This window comes from Typopeltis vanoorti, chromosome 2 (assembly GCF_054136105.1).
Source record: "Typopeltis vanoorti isolate ZY-2024b chromosome 2, IOZ_Tvanoo_1.0, whole genome shotgun sequence".
Lineage (NCBI taxonomy): Eukaryota > Metazoa > Arthropoda > Arachnida > Uropygi > Thelyphonidae > Typopeltis > Typopeltis vanoorti.
In genome coordinates, this window is record NC_143550.1 from 66,234,350 (window position 1) to 66,259,182 (window position 24,833).

Here is a 24,833-nt window from a genome sequence, read left to right on the forward strand (position 1 = left end):
AGATTGCATAATTCAACTGATATTGGAATATAATTTTATTAATTTGCTGTAGTCTACTGAGAAATTAAACTTAACTGGACTAAAATGGGGAAGTAATGAGAGGAGAAACTTCTTGTGAAAGCACACATACAAATTACATCACTGGGCCTATTTTGAACATATAGTTATTTCAAATGAGAGAAAAATATAAAGGAAATGTGTGTGCTTTTAGTTTTGACCAAATTGATTCAATGGATGAGCTTTACATGCCACTAAAACATAGACATAAGTAAGTTCATTACTAATCTAAATAAACAAATATTACGATCTGAACTTAGTCATCTTCAGTATTTGTGACAATTCAAAAAAAAGTTAGAATAATAACTACAGACTTGATACAAAAGAAAGAAACGAACCACATGCTAGAGTGGTCACAATACAGTAGATGTGAAGTCAATGCATACACACAAAATAAAATATAATAAAATTACTGTTTACAATTAATAATGATAGGCCCTTCCAAAATTGTTTTTGGTAGGGAAATAGTCATTATGGCTCATGTTGAAGCACTGTAAAAGAGCTTCAATACTCACTTTGAATTAGCACTCAAACATGAAATGACATCTATGTAAAAGGCATGTTTCTAGACCAGAAGATTCTATCAAAAGAATCTTCTGGTTTAAGAAATCTCATCAAAACATCCTGTCAGTCTGAAATATGAGAAGACATCACAATGGATAAAGAGAAGAGACTGCTTATCCTTAAATGGTAGCAATGGAGGAGACTTTATTGATATAAAAGGAATAGGCATCAAGTTATACTTTTCTTTTTTTAGGATCCTTGCAACTAGTTCAGAGATTCCAATGACGTAATAGATAGAAATCTATGTGCAGTGTCAGGGCTCTTAAGAACAGGCTTGTAAATCTATATTCTTTGGAAGATCTTTGGCTAGAAGCCAATCTGCAGTATGATTCCTTAGATGGTGTCTAGTTCCATTTTAAGATGTAAGAGGTTGAAGCAAATGAAATGCTACTGAAACATTTTGGTGATGCCAATTTTCTGAAGATGAAGTGCTGAATCGTGTTGTACGTATCACTCACTGCAGGTAGCGGTTTACAATTATGGTTTATGACATGCTAATAACTTCTGTACTTCATAAAACCTTCATTGGCTGATACAAAAAACATGATTTAAAATATCATCCGTTTCAGAAAACTGGCATCGTTAAAATGCTTCTCAACTAAACACACATCATTTTCTCCAACTCCCTCAAACTTCACAGAACTGGACAATATTTGAAGAATCATGCAGCAGAATGACTTTGACCCAAAGAAGATGCAGTACATATTGGAGGCTTACAAGCTTGTTCCTAAGAACCCTGACCTTGTACAAAGAGTTCCTATTCCTTACATTGCCATAATCTATTAATCAATGGCAAGGATCCTGAAAAGAGTATAACTTGGTGCCTACTTTCTTTCCTGTCAATAAACTCTCCAACAAGTTACCTTTGACCAAGGATAACCAATCTCGCTCCCTCAGGTGTTTACAAGGTCTCTTATGATTGTCTTCTCTCATATGTTGGCCAAACAGGATGCCCCTCAGTCCTACATCCTCTATTAAAAAAACCCATAAATCTGGTCCAGCTCAGCACAGATTCAATGCTGACCACAAAATGTGTCTAGGACACACATTCTGTATAGAAGCCATTTCAAATTTGAGTGCATATTTAAAGAGTGTGCTGAAGCATTTCTACATCACTCCAACTTGAATTGGAACGACCCTTGCAAAAATTTGGGAATCCTTATTAACTGTAAAGAATGGTCTCGTCTCCCCCCCCCCCCTTTGTGTATGTGTGTGTTATATTGATTTTATAGCTACTGCACTGTGACCATTCTCACAAGCAGTTCATTGTTCACTTATACTGTAAAAGCCAATATTGTTATTCTGACTTCTGAACTGTCAGTTACACTGAAATAAGTTTCACCTGTAAGTTTCAGATCAATATATTGGGTTATTCAGATTAATAATAAACTTTCTTACAGGTTTCTTATTTAATCTAATTAAAATTAGATTAAATAAGAAATGAGACTAGCGAAAGAACTGAATATGTTCCAGATAGACTTAATAGTTGTTACTGAAACAAAGGAGATAAAATCAGGTGATGTTCATCTAAGCAACAAATACAGGATATTACATGAAAGAAAGCAATAACAATCAGGGAAAAGGAGTAGCTATAGTATGCAACAATAAATATGATGATAATCTTGGCAAGCAAAAGCAGAATCAGGTAGAGTGATGTGCTGAGAAAATCAATGTCGAGCAGCTTTCAGTGTTGAACTGTAGACTCAACTATATAAATACTATTCAAGAAAAAATGAAAGGACTTGAAAACAAGAGACAAATCTTGGGAATTTCTAGCAGACACTTAAGAAAACACTGATTAATTCTGCTAGAGATGCATGGTAAGGCTGTCTGCAAGAATAGAAAAATCATGTCAGACTCAGGAAGTCAAAGAGGTAGTTAAGGAAAAGAAAAAAGCATATTGAAAGTTCCTGGTAAGTAATACAGAGAAAAACATAAGGGAGTGAAAAAAGCAATGTAAAACTAGGTAAACAAAAGTTAAGGAAAGACTTTGGTAATAGAAAATAAATATCAGGAAGGTGGCAAACTATTCTAGAGGCAATTAAAAAAACTTAGAAAAATGAATAGTGTAAAAGAAATCAGATATGAAGAACTAAAGATGAAGATATTCTAGATGTCTGCAGTAATTACTTTGAAACACTGCTAACTGAAACAAGCAGTGACAGCTGAATGGTTGAAGATAGTTAAGAGGAATGCAATCAGGAGGAGATATCTATACTTGAGGTAGAAAAAGACAAGAAAGCACCTGAAATGCGGAAAGTCTCACAAGAAATGCTCATATGTTGATGTATAAAAGTTTTTTTGGTGGTTACAGCGTAATTCAAAAGACTGGTCAGAGGGTCAAATTCCAGATAATTGGAAAAGAGTTCTCATAATCTATAAAAAGGAAACAAAACTGAATGTGAAATTATGGGGGAATTTTCCTGTTGCATGTTCCAGGCAAGCATACTCAAGAAAAGGCTAAGAAAAATTGTGGAAACTATTTGATCTAGCCATGTGGCTCAGCTAGCGGAGCTGTTTTTGACATATTTTAATGATGATATTTTCTTGTGTTCTGACAATGCAGCAGATTTTTCCTTCTAACTTTTGTAATGTGTGCTCCGTATGATATCTTTAAAAGTTTTCTGTAGCAGCACTTTATCTCAAAGGCCAATACTCTTTTCTCATCTTCCTTTAGCAATGTTCAAATCTCACATCCACATAGAATGACTGAGTTTACAAGGGTATCAATGAGATCTTACAGCTAGCTGTATTTTATTGTCCTTCCAAAGTAGCTCTAACCTCTTAAGAGCAACGGTTGCTTTAGCAATGTATGTTTTAATAACATGTTTCAACTGGCCATCTTTTTTACTTCTTCCAATTTTTCATAATTAAATGAAATTTTCATAGCTTATTGCCTGAAGACATAATTTTTGATTTATGAATGCTAATCCTTAATCTATAAACATAAAGTGCCTTAGAAACTGTCTGTTAATTCTTGTAACTGATGTTCATTCTCTGCTATTAGGTCAATGCCATTGGCAAATATGAGATTACTGATTTTTTTTGCCACCAACTGTAATCCCAATATCACCGTTTTCCAAGGCTAAGTTTATCATATATTCCAAATACCTCTTTACAAGGCTTTGATAAGACCTCACTTAGACTACTGTGTGCAGATCTGGTCTCCTGATTTCTGTTGTGATTCTGATATAGTGGGGAGAGTGAAAAGGAGAGTGTTAAAAATGATATCAGGATTGTGGAATATGTAGACAGATTGAGAATTTGCAGAATGCAGACACTAGCAAACAGGAGAAAGAGGGGGTGATATGTTTGAGACTTACAAAATTCTGAAAGGGTCATACAGGATTTCAATTGATGAAATTTTTCATTTTATGAAGGGTGAGGAAAGGAAAAGAGGGTATCCTTGGAAGCTGAGAATGAATGAATGCTGCTAAGAAGGGGTGGGGGGCTAGATTTTTCTCTCATATGGTGGTGCATGATTGGAATGGATTGCCATTAAATGTTGTGTGTGCAAGCAGTGTGAATGAATCAAGAATAAGTATAAGTATGATAGCTGGTGCATGTAGTATGTGGTCTCCCTTGATGAGTCTCTGACTCCCTGGATGTCTCCCTTAATAATAACAATAATAATAGATATAAGTTAAAAAGCATTGACAAGCATATGCAGCTTTGATGCACATCTCTTTCCATTTTGAAAGGCTTGCCATAGCTACCATTGATTTCTATTAACAATTCTGAGGAACAGTAAAGAATTTTAATTAAGCATACTTTTCAATTATTTAATTGAATCTATTTCATACTAGTTCGGTATGTCATACTGAATCAAAGGCTTTCTGTAATCTATAAAATTGTGACAATTTTATTATGTTCGTATATATTTATATATTTATTTATTGTAAATTTTTCATTTGGAAAGCACTTCTAGGGTTGTTTTTTTGTACTTCCTCTTCAATCTTTTAAAATTCATTCATAATCCTGTTGGTTTTAGCTGTTTTAATTTTATTTCTCATTATTTTGTTTAGTTCTCTATAAATTTCCTATATACAAGTAGTGAAAAAGTGACACCTTATCATTGAAATATATTAAAATACTCTGGACTAGTGCTAGCTGTTGAAAATTCTAGTCTAAATATTTTAATAATATGGTGTAACACCTTTTTTGCTACTTGTATATAGGAAATATATAACTTCTGTATTACTTCCACCTTGGTATCATTTCTGGATCTGGCACCCAATGATAAGACTTTAATAAAGTTTGAAACTGGTCTGGGTATTGGCCCTTCCTATAATGCACAGCATTACATCCATCCAAAAGGCTGTGTGCTTTGCATTATGGGATACTAAGGCAATTAATGTGAAGTCATTAGCTTCTATATAAAAGTAGTCAAGTCATGAAGATACCTGATGCACAAGCTTTGTTTCTAATAGTTGGATAAAGGACTAAACCAAATATAATTTGCTTGGTATCTTTAATTTAATTTTGTTTCATAGCCACCTATCAAGATTACTTATAAAAATTTCATTTTTTTATTTGTGATTCCCTACCAAAACTTTTTTGGGAGCACTTTTTTTAGCCAGTCATTTTAAATTTTTTTTTTTTTTTTCCCCATAGAAGAGAAACTTTATTCAAAGTGATTTGGGGCATAAATAGTCCACTATGTGCCTAAGTTAAAAAAAAAAAAAAAAAAAAAAAAAAAAAAAAAAAAAAAAAATCAGACTTGTGCCCTCAATCTAGACCTCCAAATAAGAGTTAAAAAATGGGGGAAAAGACCACTTAAACATAAAGCTTAACATTTAAAATAAACTAGCTTGTCAGAAAATGGAAATAAATCAAAAAGTAATCAGAAATTGGGCAATCCGGAAATAAGTCTAGATTAATTTTAACACGCTCCAAAACTATAAAAATTCTGTGGTGATATCATCCAAACAAAAATAGCCACCATAGTTAACAGGATGCCAGGAAAAATTCTTAAAAAATAATTTTTTTTCTATCTAAATGATAGGTTAACCAAACTCATTTTCATAAAAATACAAAAATTAGGCAGCTTTATTTTTAATTTGATGATTTCACATGAAATGAAATGATATGAGAGGGATTAATGATTAATTAAACTGTTCCTTTTTGATTCTTTTACATTTAAGAATTTTTAGGAATGTCTTTGTTATATCACCATAAACATGAGAATTCTAAACCTCCAACTCTTCTACAGGATACAACTATGTTTGGAATATAGTTAAGAATAAATACAGTGATAGCTCACTAATCCAAACCTCTTTAGTCCGAACCCTCCAGTAATCTGAACTGCGGTTTGAAAGGAGAAAAAAAGTTTTACTTATTACGTAGTATTATTTTGTACACTATTATTTTTATTTAATAATTATTATTATTTATTTTATTATTATTACAGTATTTTTTCATACTGTCGATTGTACAGTTATATACTGTACTGTACAGTTATATACTGTACTGTACATAATATAGTGTCCTCTAGGCATGAATCACTGAATTCAAAATCAAATCAGATACTGAAATTATAAATATGACGCTACAGAATGAATTAGAAGACGATGATGATGATGATAAAGAACTCGAAAAAAAAAAAAGTAAAACATGAAAAGGCAGTTGACAGTTTTAATATGTGTATAGAATGGGCTAAGCAGAATGATACGCCATTCCACAAAATTTTATTGCTAATGGCTCCGAGAAGAAGCATTCGAAAAAAGTTTAGCTTCCAAGAAGCAAAAGAAAATCGGGGACTTTTGTTACAAAGAAATAAAACTTTTTTTTGTGTTATTTTGCGAAACTTTTTTTTGTGTGTTGTGTACAAGAAAGTGATATTTTTTAAGCAAATTAAGTATGTACTGAACTATGCAATTTTATTAAATCAGAATTCTCAACAATATAGGTACATACCAGTGGCGGCTCGTACAGCACTGCAGTACCCCCCCCCCCCCCCCCAAAGGAAAAAATGAAAAAATTAAATTTTGTTTGTGTTTATAAATAATAACAATGTTTACAACATTATACAAATGTAATACAACATGTTAAAGGTTACAGCTAATGTTTTGACATTGATTGAATAGTTAATAATTGGAATTGTTCGATTAACGCTTTAGATTACGAAACAAATGCAGTGCGATCTAACACCGATATTCGTTTGCGCTTGTCATTGCACGTTACATCATTCCGACACTGCCGTTAGGGCAGTGTATCATATGCTTCCGAGCGTTATTTCTGTGAGATATGAAACGTGTATTATTGGTGCGTGTTCGTGGTGAACTATTTTTTGTAAATCTTATTTTATTTTGTTAAAATAACATAATTATTTATTTATTATAGATACAAGGATGAATTATGAAGAGTGTCACTGTTGAAAATATGAAAAGTTATATTTTTTCAATTATTGTTACACGAAACAAATGCACTGCTATCTAACACTGATATTCGTTTGCACTTGTCATTGCTATTGATACGAAACTTTTATTATTGGTGTTTGTTCGAGGAAGGATGAAATATTTTTAATAAAGCAATTTTTTAATATGTAAATTTATTTATTAATAAATTCGTTACTGATTAGGAAAAAAAAAGTGTTTTTTTTGTTTTTTTTGTATATGCACCCCCACTTAAAATTTTCACCAGCCGCCACTGGTACATACAAAACTAAAGAAGCTGTATTATTCTTTAAGTTTTACATTACAGTACAGTAGCTTTTTTCTATCAGTTACTTCATTTATTTACAGAATTAAATTGATGTACCATTAGAATTTGATTATTTTTGTCTTAAACGCTAGTTATTGTCATCTCTTGGGCGAAAATTCGCTAATCCGAACAAGCACGGTTTTTATTAGTTCGGATTAGCGAGATACCACTGTACTTCTGAAAAATGCTTTGACATCATGCGACAATTACAGCAAGAGATCATAGTGGAAGACAGGGCTCAAAGGAAGGAGGGGGGAAAATGTTTCAACCAATCATTCATTCATAGTCTATTTTATCTTCTTCATCTAAAAAATTAAGCAGTAAAAAACTTTTGTGTGTAAAAATATCTCAATGTGTAAAAAGGGAGATAAGTAGCAAGTCACAAACCATTCTAATCTTCTTTCTCACCACCTTGGCAGACTGTTTTAATCCTTAATAATATAAATCCTTGTTTGAAATTCTTAACAATAGTACCACTAGTATATATAATATTAGCCAAGAACAGCTGCTAAATTAAAGTAGAAGCAGAAGCTCATATCCCTCGTCCTTTTGATATAATAAATACCGTAAATTCAAAGTCCCTTTTAAACCAAAACATTATAATTAAGATCAGTGATTAATACAGTTTACTAAATTCTGGATTAGACATCTTATGTAGTCTGTGTGTTAATATGAACCACTACACTGGCAATATGAACTATAATATTGACATTCATTCATTTTCAGCTTTAACAGTTCAGAGTACAATACACTGGTAACCATCCCACTTACTTCAGATGCTCTGCTCAACATGTAGACTCATCTCATGAAAATTTGCCATCGGTTGTTATTATTAGAAAATTCAAAATTTTTGTCTCTTCATCACATAAACACATTCTTACCATCAGCTTTAAGGTATTCTGCATAGCTTATTGCATTTTTCTGCAATCTTCAACTACTTGACTTAAAACTGTACCACTACTACTACACTGATTAAGGAAATTTCTTATTGCTGTTTTGCTTATAATGGATAACGTATGTATATTTTATATTTTCTACTTGTACACATTAAATTACAACTGACCATATACAATTTTCTTTGTAAACAAAAATAAGGAAAACAAGAATCTATTATTACTCACCAAGTACAGCAAGTGTTCAAAATGCCTGGGAAGGTTGACTGGAGCATCCAAACCTTCTTGCATGTGAGCAACTATTATGCGAGCTGTTTCATCTCCACGATTACGCAATTCTTTTGCCTAGTAACAAAAACTTGAGAGTGAGTGACTAAGAGATGAAACTTGAAAATGACAGAATAAATATTTCTTTTGGATATAACTAATAATGAATATAAAAACCAAACATTACCTGCTCTGCTGAAATAAGTTTTGAAAAATATGTTTGTTCAGACATGGCCTATACTGATATATATAAGGTAAACAGATATATCATCTATGCATGGTCATTAACAGTACCTACACACAGGCACTTGGAAAACTTACAGCAATCAAAACAGGTGTAATCAGGATACCATATTGATGAACCATCACTTCATAATACTGGTAAAAGAACAAATCATCCAAAATTAACTATAGATAACTTTATCAGCTGATTAGATTACCACCTAAACCAAGCAACAATGCAGTAAGACACAATTATTTTTATTTTAAAGTCATCAACTGAAAACATCAAAAATTGCATACATGAAGCCGAAAATAAAATATAATCCATCAGGGAACAAGAATAATTTTGTTTTGTTCATGTGTTAGAAACACACTTGGCATGACTTATTAAGTCTTTTAAATCCATGCTAAATTGCATGATTGTATAGACCACATAAAATAAATCATTCTAATTCTTAACTCATTGTGTTAGAATACAGGTAAATATCCACAACTTCTATAAATCTTCTTACGTTGCTGTGCAATGTAAGACATTTCTTGTCTCTCTTCCTAGATTTTGTTTTTCTTCAGAGTATGGAATGCTAATCTTGACTTCTTTATGGCTATTTTAGAACCATTAATAGACTGTTAGTACCTGACTTTTGTGTCACCTGTCTTTATGCACACTGTTTTACTTGGAATTTCTTTTACTGTCCTAAGATATTTGACTTTTTTGCCTCTAAAATGATTTATTGTGTTTCTTCCCAAAAACTGAAATGAATTTCACATGTGCGAAAATAATCAATCTTAAAATGACCAACGATCAGCCTTTGCAATGAATCTATTTAGTAATAGTAAATTTGCTGTATTATAAATTTATTCTTCAAATCACTGCAACGGAACAGTTGCACTGGTTGTTCTTGCACTTTACTCACAATATAGAAACAACTTTTTCACGAATTTTCAAATGTTTACATATCATGTCACATATTTATATTTTTAAATAATATTTATTGAAATAAATATGACCTTTTGCTTTCTTTCCTACCAAAATACCGTTATATGGATCATCGCATTTCAGTTTTAGAAACGATTTTTTTTTTTTGTTTTATAAACAACATACGATGTTATATTGCATAACTCAGTTTCCGATTGTGAGTCTTTTTAGTATCAAAAATTTATATCCAATGATGTTTTAATAGGGATTCTTCGCCTTCGTCTTTTTTTTTTTTTATACGATGCACATTATGATAATATTCAGTGCGTAACCACCGTAGATATGTTGAAAATATAATATGAAGGATATCATATACAGAATGATTCAAAATTTATGCTTATTTTGAAGATTTTCTAATGCTAATACCCCCCCCCCCACCCCTCATCCTCTCCTGGAATTCAATTACATAACCACTCTAAATTTCTACAGGGTCAAAAACATTTCCAGACAGTATTCAAAATTTATTACTTTGTTTTACCGTTTTGACAAAAGAAATAAGACAATAATATTGTTGTACCGTGAAGCTTCTAATTCTGTACTATTTCTTTGCAGTCTAAAATCAGCTGTTCTACTGTCTGCTGAAATGATTTGAAATTTTAGAAATACTATGCTATATTTTCGCCACGTAAAACTGTTTATATGCATACCACACAAAAGAAAGTTCAGTAGTATTATTTTTGTTTCTTTTTCTTAAAATAATCTAAATATTTTTACTTCTACTTATGCTTCTGGTTGCTATTTCTGAAGTAATCTACGTCTCACAAATACTTGATAGTAATCCTCTTAGCTGGAGGAAAAGGTAGAGGCTTAGATTACTCTCAGTGCTATTGAGAAAGAAAAGAGAGAACACTTAGCCAGAAGGGACTCTAAAGTGCCTCAAGCTGTAGGGGCGAGATAAATCAAGAATGTCGTGTTTCGTTTTCAATTGTTGATTAGTAGACATCCTAACACAGAAAAAATACAGACATTTCTTTTACAGGCTGATACAGTATTTATGCTAAAATAAGTTCTTAATTTATAATGATCAGTTTCATTTTTATTATCGAAAAATTATAAATTATTTCATACAATTATCTTGAAAAAGAAGACTAGAATTATTTTAAAAGAAAAGGAGCATATGCTTCAAATAATCTTATTTTTGGGGAGGGGAGGGAAGGTTATAGACTTATTCAATCTGCAGATATTTCAAAGAATTTATTTTATAAATCGTTCGCAAGACAACTGTTACGAACGTAAATCACCTGGGGAAACATGTCCATTAATTTTAGTGTAAACAGTAGCAAAGGTTTGGCTACTTCAACAATGCCACGTATCTAAACTAGAAGAAAATGTCGTTATATCTGCTGATGCTAGAACTCTTAGATAAATAATTTTTTCTGACATGATTTCTGTAATAGTTATAATGTAATCAATCTACAGATTTTTGCCCTCTTGTATTCTACCATCTTACGGGCAGCGATTTCTTCTTCATACCACAAGAAAAAAAAATCAGATAACAAGAAAAATATGTAGTATTTTCTTTTCCGTTGGGTGAATTTACAATGTTCTTTCTTTGTGTTTTGAAAAGAAAGTACAAATGATTTTTTTTCTTACTATTTTTGCCATTATAACATCTGATACAATTATAAGAGTGATATTTTACCATTTTTCTCCCTGACAAGAAAAAGAAATATGACAATAATATTGTTGATTTTGTCGAACTTCTGTAGCAGAAATTTTTAATACAAAACTTTGTAATTTAAATATATATATAAGCAAAAGTATCGTTTATTATAAAATTGGAGCATAATATCTGAACTAGCAGAAAATATATACATATCAATTTAAATCATAACCATTAATTTCATTTTGTAATGACCAATTATACAGGTAAACCAAGAAGATGAAAGTGCAAAGAACAGTAGATTACAATATAAAGAAAAAAAATTTAGTGATATGATTAAAGAATTTCATTATTCTCTATAAAGCAAAGTCACTCAAAGTAGGTCCTTAAGGAAATCTGTGAAGTATTCTTCGAAACATGATTTTGAACAAAGATATAACATAATCTCGAATGTCAGCAGCCGGTTTTTTTAAATAATATTTCAAATAATTATCGTGAATTAATTTCTTCGAGAACAAAGAAAATGTTTTGTGCAGTAAGCGATTAGAAAAAATTAGCAAAAAATTAAAAATGAAATTGGTTCTTGAAGGTAAGGTATTTAAGTGAAGAAACTATGCAAGGATCTTTATTTTGTCCAGGCATTAAAATTGTATTGTACAATAAAAAGAGAAAATAAAAATAATTTCTATATTTTTATAATAAATTTAGTTTAATCCTTTATCCAAGTGTGAGCAAACAAAGTTTGTGCCTGAAAGTATCTTCAGGACTGGGGTAAGGTGGTACAACACCAGGGCAACTCATTGCAAAGGTGGAGCAAGCTACTAACACTCCTGTCTCAGTATCTCCTATAATGCAAAACACATCTTGCGGATATGTCTAATGCTATGCATTAAGGGAAGGGCCACTACCCAGACTAGTTTCAACCTTTATTGAGGCCTCTTCAGTGGGAGCCAGGCCCAAGCTGAGATACCAAGCAGAAGCATTCGCAGGTCATCTCTACCTATAGGAGTTGCCAAATGGTGTGCCACCCTTTTTTAATAAATTACTCTCGATTTAGAGGAAGATGTTGAAAGTTTATTTTTCACTTGGTTAGAGTATAATAAATTTAGTTTAATCCTTTATCCAGTGTGAGCAAACAAAGTTTGCGCCTGAAAGTATCTTCAGGACTGGGATAAGGTGGTACAACATCAGGGCAATATAGGTAGAGATGACCTGCGAATGCTTCTGCCTGGTATCTCAGCTTGGGCCTGGCTCCCACTGAAGAGACCTCAATAAAGGTCGAAACTAGTCTGGGTAGTGGCCCTTCCCTTAATGCATAACATTAGACATATCTGCAAGCAGATGTGTTTTGCATTATAGGAGATACTCAGACAGGAGTGTTGGTAGCTCGCTCCACCTTTGCAACAAGTTGCCCTGGTGTTGTACCACCTTACCCCAGTCCTGAAGATACTTTCAGGTGCAAACTTTGTTTGCTCACACTTGAATAAAGGATTAAACTAAATTTATTATACTCTAACCAAGTGAAAAATAAACTTTCTATATTTTTAGTTTATCCAATATAACTAAGATTCAGTTATCCAGCATAGAATGAGGAACTGCATTTCTTGTTATAGGCAACTGAGTCACAGCTATGAGCCTGAGATAATCTGATTAAGTGCTCTCCTCAGCATGAGGGATTATCACACCTTCTAACGGACATGCCGGTTGAATTGCACTTCTTATCCATGTTCTTTCAGCAGATAGCATGCATCGTATCCAGATTTAGCTGGAAGTCTATAGACATCCTGGTCAGTTGGAGGTGGGGGGGGGTTAATACAAACAATTCAGAAAACTCAACTGAAGAAGATAGGACAATGTCTCAGGCATCCATCCTCACTTATTTTCAGTGCTTTTGCTCTGTACAGACCAACAAATGGAAACAGAAGTAAATAAAGCAGTTTGGGCAATATATAAGCAAAAACTGTTTGTGAATACACTTGTGCAACAGCAGATATTTCCTAGTTGTCACATAATATAGTAATATGGCTCACCTTAATCCATAGATTTGACCTCCACGGGTTGTTTTCGGAGGCACATTTTTATATACACTTCCCCACTCATACCTCAATAAACTATTATGATGATGTGAATCCCATTCAGGAAAAGCTGTCACACCATGCAGTATGTTAGTATCATGAGCAGGCTAAGTGTTAGATAATCTAGAAACTGCTCTGCAGAACTTTTTCCAGCCACTTCACTGAGGTTATAAGTGGTGGCAGCAGTTAGTGATGGTGGGGGGTTCACACCCAGGGAATGAAATTCATCTACCACCTAAAGACATTCACCAAACATTCAAGCTTTACATGTGAATGAATCACAGCACACTCTTGCTGTGGTGAACATACTAGTTAGTGCTTGTCGGTGCCTAGCTTAACATTTTTTATGGAACCAGTCTCCTAACTATTTTGATCAAGATACCATTAATGTAATGCAGTTCTGGTGTTTGGCTCATTTCCCCCCCCCCACCCCCCCCCCCCCCCACCCCCCCCCCCCCCCACCCCCCCCCCCCCCCACCCCCCCCCCCCCCCACCCCCCCCCCCCCCCACCCCCCCCCCCCCCCACCCCCCCCCCCCCCCACCCCCCCCCCCCCCCACCCCCCCCCCCCCCCACCCCCCCCCCCCCCCACCCCCCCCCCCCCCCACCCCCCCCCCCCCCCACCCCCCCCCCCCCCCACCCCCCCCCCCCCCCACCCCCCCCCCCCCCCACCCCCCCCCCCCCCCACCCCCCCCCCCCCCCACCCCCCCCCCCCCCCACCCCCCCCCCCCCCCACCCCCCCCCCCCCCCACCCCCCCCCCCCCCCACCCCCCCCCCCCCCCACCCCCCCCCCCCCCCACCCCCCCCCCCCCCCACCCCCCCCCCCCCCCACCCCCCCCCCCCCCCACCCCCCCCCCCCCCCACCCCCCCCCCCCCCCACCCCCCCCCCCCCCCACCCCCCCCCCCCCCCACCCCCCCCATTATACAGCAATCAGTATCTCAGGAGTGATGGTAAAAGTACTGGAAAAGCTGATCAAAAAGAGAATTCATGAATGAGTGAATAAGAATATGATACTCTATGAAGGATAACATTGTTTTATGAGGTGTCAGTCATGCCTTAGTAATTTATTAACTTTTTATAATAGAGTGACAATTCAGTTGGATAAAGGAAATGGCTTGACGATGAGTCTGCTGAATTTTGAAAAAGCATTTGACAGAATACCATATGGAATTCTGTTATGCAAATTAGAACAAATGGGGAGGGATATGACAATGGTTATGTGGACAACAGGGAGGCTGATGGACATATTAAAAAGTAGTATATGGAGGAGCAGAATCCAAGTAAAAGCAGGTGACCAGTGGTGCACTCCAAGGTTCCATGCTAGGGCCACTACTATTTAATTTGAACATAAATGATACAGGAAATAATCTGAAAGGAAATATTCAGTTTGTTGATGATACAAAATTAGGGAGAGTAAAAGTAGTTAATCAAGGCAATGTGGAGAGCTTGCAGGATGATTTAAATAGGCTGTCAGTATGGGCAAAAGATAATGGGAGTGTTGGTTTAATGTGGAGAAATGTGAAGTTATGCACTTGGGGATAAATTGATTACAAGCTGTGCAGCACACTGATGGAGCTGTACTCCAGGAAATAGATGAAGCTAGGGATTTGGGGATGCTGGCAGACAGAATTGAAGTTTAGAGGACATGTTGCTACATTTTTGCCAGCCAATGTAGCTCATAAGATTACTTGGCTACTGTGTTCTTCAGTAGAGATAAGGAAGTTTTGGAGAGGATTTAGAGGTGAGAAACTGAGATGGTCAGTGGTCTCTGGAATGTGCCCTCTGAGGATATATGGATTTCAGAAGTTGGTTGATAGGCAAAAAAGAGGGAATGTGATAGAAACATTTAAGTTACTTAAAGGGTTTTATAAGATTGAAGCAGGAAAAATGTTTCAGCACTTGGCTAGAGGGAACGGAACAAGAGATCTCCCCTGGAAGTTAAATGTGGTTAGTAAGGGTGTGAGGACTAAATTTTTCACTTGGAGAGTTGTGAATAAATAGAATGGTTTGCCAGAGTCAGTTGTGAGCAGTTTGTCTGTTAATGGGATCAAGGAGAGGTACGATAGATTGTGTAGACAGTTTTGGTTTCCCAGCAAGGAGACTTAGGACTCCATGTAGGTGCCTGTACAATAATAATAATAATAATAATAACAATAGTACTGTCTTAGTTAAACTATCAAGTTTATGAAACAAGTATGGGAAAAAGTACAGAATCCTGGAATACTCCAGCAGTGATAGGGAAATCTGAAGAGAGAAAATTATCCACTTCTTTTCTGCCTACTGTAAACAGAGAATTTCAAGTAATGATATGGAAAGCTTACATGATATAATTATTTAATATTACAAACTTTAAGTGTTTCACATGGATACTCAATATGAAATGATTAGAACAAAAGCATATGCACACATAATCAAAAATTCAATGTGACAGTATTGAATTTTAAGATAATAAGATATGAAAGAATTATATAAGTATAAGGACAGTTGCAAACAATTATTACATCATCTGAATCTTAACAGGTCTGATGAACCACATTTATCCCCTCTATGGGAAATAAATTTCCTTGATTGCTTGTCATAATTACATGCTCTTGAGTGAAAACTGACTGGTATTACCCTGCTGAATCACCAATGTTACACTGCTGATTTGAATATTCTGTAAGGAATGTGTGTATGCTTTCAGTTTAACAGTTTAATTATTTCATACTGAGGATGCCTATGAAGCATGCACAAAAAGTGCCTGCATACTTTTCTATCTAGTGAAGATATCATTATCGACAATACCACTGTTCATAGGAGTTCTTATTTCTTGTGCATTTTCTCCATGTAAACTTATGCACATCTTTATATCAAATGTGGTGTTAGTAATGAACCAGTGTTGATGTCCTGAAATGAAATCCATTATGGATGTACCATTACTACTACCTTTGCTCTTTTCTTGAAATTTTCCCAGAACCTATCTATATGTCTGGGATTCATTTCTTACATCCCAAGAACTATGTTTCCTTTTTCTTTGTCAGCTGTCTTCTCTTTAATTACTCAAAAAATTCCTCAACTTTTTCCATTACTAGAACCTTCTGTGGAACCACAGGAACAAATAATTCACACTGTCCAATTTCCCATTTTGAAATTGTTTATACTGCTTTACTTGAAACTACCTGCCATTCCAGAGTTTATTTTCACATTTAGTGTTGAATACTTTAGCTTCTCATTCCTCATCATATTACTATTGTCTGAATATAGCATCGAATATTATTTAGAAGTATCTTACCTGTTTTCATCATCTTTGTTTTTTTCTTTTTGTTTTTGAATGGCTGACTTGAGAAATATCACCTGAGTTCCAATGAAAAGAGTGAAGGCTTTGTTTAATCAGGTGATGCTCAACATCCCACCTTAGTAGGCATGACAAACAAAGAAATCTCTAGATAAAGTTATAAACTGATTGATAAACTTCATTAGTTTTAAATACTTGGCAACACATACTTCTTCCCTTAGGTGTCAGTTAAACACCTGACCAAAAAATAAAAAAATCAGTTTGCCAAAACTTATTTTTTAAAAAAGAAAAAGCAAAAGAATAAGGAGGAGAAAAAAATGACTTCATTTGGCAGAAAGAGTCACCCTTATGTTTCAAGTTCAACAATTATATTAATTACCTCCCTCCAATAAAGCACACCAGAAAAAGCTTAGTAGGTATTAAAAATATATGGAATGCGATACCAGTCTAAAAATTAAAATCAACTTAAGTTATACAAAAAGATTGATTATTGCACAAAAAAAATTACCTTTAATGGCATCAGAATAATGAAATCTGTAATCAAACCATGGATTCTCTTCACAAAGAATTCCTGCATAAAAATAAATAAATTAATTTAATTAAATAATTAATTTAAAAAAAATTATAATTAAATGTTTAGCAACTATGTTATAAATATACAGCAAGATCTATAATGCTTTTATTAATAATGATTCTTCTTATTATTAAGCTGACATCTTCACAGATGTCTGAAGACTCATCAAGGAGGGACTACACTAAACATTATTACAAAATACCTGGTATTCTTGTAGATAGTTTGTTTGCATGTTACAAAGCAAATTATACTTGTCAAGAAATTATATCCTTGTTTAATCCTTTAGCCTAGTCCTGAAGATAATTCACACTTTGTTTGCTTAGATGACTTGCATAAAGGATTAAACAAGAATATAATATCTTGGCAAGCATAGTTTACTTGGTAATCAAGTGAAAAATCTACTACTGCCTCTGATCTAAAGTATTTTAATAATAAGCTGTTACACCTTTTTTACTAATTGTACATGGGAAATATGACTTCTACATCAATTCTATCTTGGTATCTGAGAATTCCAAATTCTAAGCTGAAACTTTGTGATATTGTGTTACTGGGTGATTTTAGTGATTGATTTCCATAATGAGTGAGTCTTAGACATTTATTTTTTTATGACTGATTCATCGAGTGATAAAATGAAGTCCAGACACTGTCTCATTCTATTAAGGTGAGTTTCTACTCTTATTTGTGTTTTATTCTCTCCTATAGCTGATCTGAATTTTTGGGAGGCTGCTGATCTCGACGAGGCAATGCCACAATTCCACATGATGCATGAAATACTTGAAACCAGACAGCCTAGCCTGGTTAAAGTCTCTCTCTCTCTCTCCAATTCAAACTCCATCAAACAATCTTAATCCTGAAAAGATTCCAAACTTCCATCTCAACCTTATCCTAATAACTCACAAAATACAGAATCTAAATCAGATGATTTTCAAGAAGCTAGTAATAAAACAAAGAAAACCTCTTCCTCCTAATGAGAATGTCATTCCATTGGAGGCAGAGAATAATAGGAATTAAATGGAGAGAATAATACTACAGGCAAAAGACCAATGGACTGTAGCTGCCTCTGCTATTAAATCTCACAAAATCAGCTTGTCAAATTTAATAGCAGAGGCAACTACGGTCCATTGGTCTTTTGCCTGTAGTATTATTCTCTCCATTTAATTCTTATTATTCTCTGCCTCCAATGGAATGACATTCTCATTAGGAGGAAGAGGTTTTCTTTTTCTTCTAGTCAGTGAGAATCTCCATATGAGATTCTCACTGACCTTAAAAAACAAGACTTTGCACCAGAGAAAATTAGTCTCATGTACAAAGTGAATAAAAGCCTGCTGCCTCTGGTCTTAGTCGAAATTAATATAGGACCAACATCGCATTTATGATATCTATACAGTATGTGATTTAGTAATCAAGACAAAGTTCTTACAACGCAAAACTGCAACCACCCAATGCCCTCATTGCCAATGCTTTGGTCATGTTCAGCAAAGCTGTAAAGCTGAGTTTAAATGTAAAATACAGGGAAAACCATGCATATGCCTCCTGTAAGAAGCCTAAAACCCTACCAGTTAGATGTGCTAACTGCAGCAGTCTTCATCTTGCTGACTATACTGCTGTGCATTCCTCAAAATCAGAAAGTCAAAAAAATGCATAAGATCTCTGGTCAAGAAATTCTTCTGAGATAGCAGCAACATATCAACCTAAAGCTCTCCCTGTAACTCTGCAGTTCTTCTTCGTCTATGATCTCTTATGCTTTTAAGCGCCGAGATTTTGCCAAAGAGATTTCCATGCCGTCCTGTCCAAGGTTTGTTGTTTTGCTTCTTTCTAGTTAATTCCCTTCTTTTCCAATTTTTCTTTAATTTCCTTTTGCCAACCTTTTCTGGGTCTGCCTATGTTTCTTTTTCCTATTTTCTGGCTTTCGTATACAGTTTTTGATATTCTTCCTTCTTCCAGTTAAACAAATAAATCATGCTGAGATTGTAGCTTCATAAGAATCAACTAATTCTGAAGAGCAAAGTTCTATAAAAATCTAACACTGCTGCATTAACTGCAGTTACTTTGGCAGAAATGATGATAGTTTTGGGAAAACCAACCCTACACAGGATCATACTGCTGTGTTTCTAAAACACACACAAACAATCCTATCTAAACTCTTGGATGGCTAACTGTAATAGAAAACCCACTTCCCTACAAATAGTTAGTCGGAATGGCAACTGTCTAGAAAATAAATTACTTGAACTCCAAGAATTTGCTATATAATATCATGTAATATTATCCTATCAATGAAATACATTTCCATCCTTTGAATAGATCCAGACTTAGGAACTATCTTTCCTATCACAATGACAGACCTGCCACCCGAGGTAGTGGCACAGCTATCTTCATTAAAAAAGATATAGCCCATAATGTAATAATTTTGCCCACAACCACTAATTTAGAGACTACAGAAAGTGAAAAATCATACAGCCAATATACAGGTATGCTCAAGATATTTTTGGCATACAAATCTACCAAATAAAAGATTATTAGAATCTGATTTAGAAGAAATACTAGACACATACCATACAGTCCTTATTGCAGGAAATTCAAATCACAAATCAACTAACAAAAATGGCAAAATCCTCAATTCATTTACTGCCATCAGACATATAGCAGTTATTGGTAACTCAGAACCCACACATTTTGGAGGACTGGACCATCCCAACATGCTTGATATGCTGAAGAATATAAGACATGATTACCAAATAAGTACAAATAATAATAACCTCAGTTCCTGACCATAACCCTATTCTACTTCAATTAGGCACTGAACACAGAATTACTGCTGATTATTTTTATAAACTGAAGTTTGCTTCATCAAGCTCTTCACAAAACCCTTAGCTTTGTTTCTGAAATAAGTTCAACAGAACAAATTGATAGTGCAGTAGAAAATTTAAAAAAACAAATACTGACAGCTCTAACATCTGCTACCATACTTATTACCACATGCCTTTAAATTATCTTCTTGATGAAATAAAACACTTCATCAAGAAAAAAATAAAATAAGAAGACATTATTATAAAGCCATGACAATAGCAGATGGCAAGAATTTATTTTTTTATTTCAAGCCCATACACGAGAGGTTGGTAGATCAACCTATAGTACGTTAGTATCGTGTATGGGTTGGGAAAGAAGATACTTGTTCACAGTGGATTTGAATGACTGCATATCGTATTCCTTAGGGAACATATAAAGGGGAAGACTGTTCCATAGTACTGTATAGCAGTTGCAGGGATGAAGGAGGAGGAGGAGAAGAAATTTGTTCTGTGGGTTTCGAGGTGCACTGCTACGGATGTTGAGCAAACTGCTGCACATGTTCCAACGAGCTTAGGGGAATTACTGATGGTATTTTGGATGAACATTTTCCATGGAAATATTTGTAGAAAACACATAGTGTGGAGACTGATCATCTGTGCAAAAGTTGGGAGAGTGAGTTGGTAAGAGATGGGTCATCATTAATAAGTCTGATTGCTCTCCTCTGGATTGAGTCAAGCATTTTGAGGGACTTTTGGAGGCCCCACCCCATATGTGGGAGCAGTATTTGATGGTTGGACAAATCTGTGATTTGTATAAGGTTAACAGCTGTTCAGGGGTGAAGTAACATCTTGAGCAAAAGAGAAATCCTAGTTTTTTTTAGAAACTGAGGATGCAATGGTTGTTATGCGTTTGTGTCAGAAGAGAAATCTCAGATTGTCTGGAAATTTGGGTGTTGTCAAAAATAACAGTGGGAGAGAATGGTTCTTTTTTTTATGAGAAATGAGACAGTACTGGGTTTTATTTGCACTGAAATTAACTAGGTTATCTGAACCCATTGGAGATCTATTTTATAATAATCGATTTAATAGAGCCACTAACCTTATCTGGAATGCAAAAACCATCACAACCAACAATGGAAATCAAAACTTCATTCCTTGAATACACCACAATCAGTCTCTATGGAGGATAATGAGAGCTATTCTTTTTGACCAAAGACCTCTACCTCCAATCTAGAGTAACCAAGAAGTTGTGTACAACAATACAGAAAAAGCAAAGCCATTTGCTTATAATCTTGAGAAGCAGTTCCATCCAAATTATAATCATGCTGACTTGAATTTTATAGAGAAAGTATGCAAGGCAATTAAAAATAGAGATCAGTTTTGCAAGCTAAATTTTTGAAATCATTAAAAAAAAATTGTAATGTCAAATTAAAATCTCCCAATTTTAATTTGACATTACAATTAAAGGAATCGTGCATTTAGTTATGATTATTAATTCAATACTGAGACTTCGGTATTTTCCATAATGTCGGAAGATTGCTGATATTTTTATGGTGCCCATACTGCGCACAGAATTACAATTCCCAAAACTCTTGACCAATCAGCTTACTTTCCTGTGTGAGAAAGAATGCAGAGTGAGCTACCATGATTAGCCTACAGGAAGCAGCAGAAGCTTACATCCCAAAAGTAATGTTTTTTATACTGTACTTGTTCAAAACTGCCTCAGCTTGTCTAAACATGAATTTGTATAGCTTTATAAGTACCATTAAGCTGAGGCAGCCTCATTCTACGGAATTCCACCTTGCAAGAACATCATACATAAGTTATTGTTTAAATAACCCTTAATTACTATGGAAGTCACTGAAGAGCACATTAAGCACATCATGCTTTATGAGTTCAAAAAAAAAGGCAACAATGCTGCTAACACTGTAAAAAATGTGCAAGAAGTGTATGCAGTAATGTTTTGAATATGCAAAAGTGCCAGGATTGGTTCCCAAAATTTTACAAGGGGACTTTAGCTTGAAAGACTCCCTTTACACTGCGTGACCTGTCTCCTCTCGATAATGATATGCTGGAAGTTGCTATTGCAAGAAATGCCAATGCAACTGTTGAAAATTTAGAAAAAGATCTTAATTCATTGTCATTGACCACCCATCACCATTTTCAAGAACTTGGGATAGTGTCTAAGCTCGGCAAGTGGGTTCCTCAAACTGATGAACAACAATCAGACAGTGCACATCAACATCTCCACTGCATTTCATTCTCGAGAGGTTCAAATTTACATTTTGAGTTGTGCAGAATCCACTTTTCATCATCAGTGATGAAAAGTGGATACTGCACAAGAATGTTACAAGCCGAAGGCAGGGAAACAGGCTAAACTTCAGCCAAAATAAGATCTTTACTCTCAGAAGGTTTTGTTAAGCATTTGGTGGGATATAGCTGGTATTATATGCTTTAAACTCTTTTCACAAAGCCCTTCCCTTAATGCATAACATTAGACATATCCGCAAGGAGATGTGTTTTGCATTATAGGAGATACTGAGATAGGAGTGTTGGTAGCTTGCTCCACCTTTGCAATGAGTTGCCCTGGTGTGTACCACCTTAACCCAGTCCTGAAGATACTTTCAGGTGCAAACTTTGTTTGCTCACACTTGGATAAAGGATTAAACTAAATTTATTATACTCTAACCAAGTGAAAAATAAACTTTCAACATCTTTCTCTAAATCCAGAGTAAATTATTAAAAAAAGGGTGGCACACCAATTGGCAATTCCTATAGGTAGAGATGACCTGCTAATGCTTCTGCCTGATATCTCCACTTGGGCCTGGCTCCCACTGAAGAGACCTCAATAAAGGTCGAAACTAGTCTGGGTAGTGGCCCTTCCCTTAATGCATAACATTAGACATATCCGCAAGGAGATGTGTTTTGCATTATAGGAGATACTGAGATAGGAGTGTTGGTAGCTTGCTCCACCTTTGCAATGAGTTGCCCTGGTGTGTACCACCTTAACCCAGTCCTGAAGATACTTTCAGGTGCAAACTTTGTTTGCTCACACTTGGATAAAGGATTAAACTAAATTTATTATACTCTAACCAAGTGAAAAATAAACTTTCAACATCTTTCTCTAAATCCAGAGTAAATTATTAAAAAAAGGGTGGCACACCAATTGGCAATTCCTATAGGTAGAGATGACCTGCTAATGCTTCTGCCTGATATCTCCACTTGGGCCTGGCTCCCACTGAAGAGACCTCAATAAAGGTCGAAACTAGTCTGGGTAGTGGCCCTTCCCTTAATGCATAACATTAGACATATCCGCAAGGAGATGTGTTTTGCATTATAGGAGATACTGAGATAGGAGTGTTGGTATCTTGCTCCACCTTTGCAATGAGTTGCCCTGGTGTGTACCACCTTAACCCAGTCCTGAAGATACTTTCAGGTGCAAACTTTGTTTGCTCACACTTGGATAAAGGATTAAACTAAATTTATTATTACTTTTGTTGTTTTTGTTGTTGCGATGAACTTATTAAATACATCAGTTTGGGCTCAGAATGATGATAACGACACAGGCACAATTTTCCAAGATGTCGCTAAAGCATTTGATAAAGACTGGCACTATGGCCTACTTTATAAACTGTTTTGAGCTGGACTCTCAGCAGCTCTTAGTTTGCTGATCAGATCAGATCATTGCTTTACAACCAAACGTTTAGAGTGAAGCTTGGCAGTGTTAATCTACATGGAGAAGAATCACAGCAGGAATTCCTCAAGGCTCACCATTACTCTTCTCCATCTACATGGCTGACCTCCCTTATACGTGTCCAACTACTACAGCACTCTACACTGGTGATACAGCTTTAATAGTAAGTTCATTTAGTACAAATTTAATCACCAAGAAATTACAGTCTGCTTCCCTTGGCCTAGAACACCAATAATCTTAAAATATGGCACATTGATATCAATCACGATAAAAGTATTGCAATACTTTTATCACCACTAAAAAAAAAAAAAAACATGCTGATGCAACTAAATATTATACATATATTTGGATCTCCCATTCCTTGGGAAATGTCCATCAAGTATCTAGGTGTTAAATTAGATTAAAAAAAAAAAAAATCAGTTTCAATATGCACATGGAATTTGCTTGTTCAAGAGCCTACAAAGCTATTGTAGTTATATCATTTACTAAACAGAGAGTGTCATCTGAATATAATTAACAAGATCTTATGCCACAAAGTTATAATAAAGCCAATTCTGACATGTCTCTCCATTCTGGGGATATACAACAAACAGAAATATACATAAACTTCAATAAATTTAGTTTAATCCTTTATCCAAGTGTAAGCAAACAATTGCACCTGAAGTATCCTCAGGACTGAGGCAACTTGTGGTAAAGGCGGACCAAGTTCTCATCACTCCTTGTCTTAGTATCTCCCATAATGCAAAGCACATCTCCTTGCAGACGTATAATGCTATGCATTAAGGGAAGGGCAACTACCCAGACCGGTTTCGACTGAGGTCTCGTCAGTGGGAGCCAGACCCAGAGGTGGTTATACTAAGGTGGAAGCAATGGAGAAGTCATATTTACCTATCCAAGTTGCCAAAAGGTGTTTCACCTTATTATTATTAAATTACTCTGGATTTAGAGAAAGATGTTGGAAGTTTTTCCCCTTGGTTAGACTATAATAAATTTAGTTTAATTCTTTATCCAAGTATAAGCAAACAAAATTTGCACCTGAACTATCTTCAGGACTGAGGCAACTCATGGTAAAGTTGGACCAAGCTCTCATCACTCCTTGTCTTAAAAAAACTTCCAACATCTTTTTCTAAATCCAGAGTAATTTAAT

At 35.1% G+C, this 24,833-nt stretch overlaps 1 protein-coding gene across 3 annotated transcripts in view; it reads right to left on the reverse strand.

The window, feature by feature from the left end:
* Positions 1–24,833, reverse strand: part of Nup205 (nuclear pore complex protein Nup205) — a 610,691-nt gene that overhangs the window by 441,377 nt on the left and 144,481 nt on the right. For all 3 annotated transcript variants that reach the window (XM_090405724.1, XM_090405715.1, XM_090405707.1), the window contains exons 9-10: positions 17,141–17,203; positions 8,445–8,561 (exon numbers count right to left, since the gene is read on the reverse strand). In XM_090405724.1, coding sequence (XP_090261850.1) covers positions 8,445–8,561; positions 17,141–17,203 — 180 coding nt within the window. The remainder of the gene's footprint in view (positions 1–8,444; positions 8,562–17,140; positions 17,204–24,833) is intronic.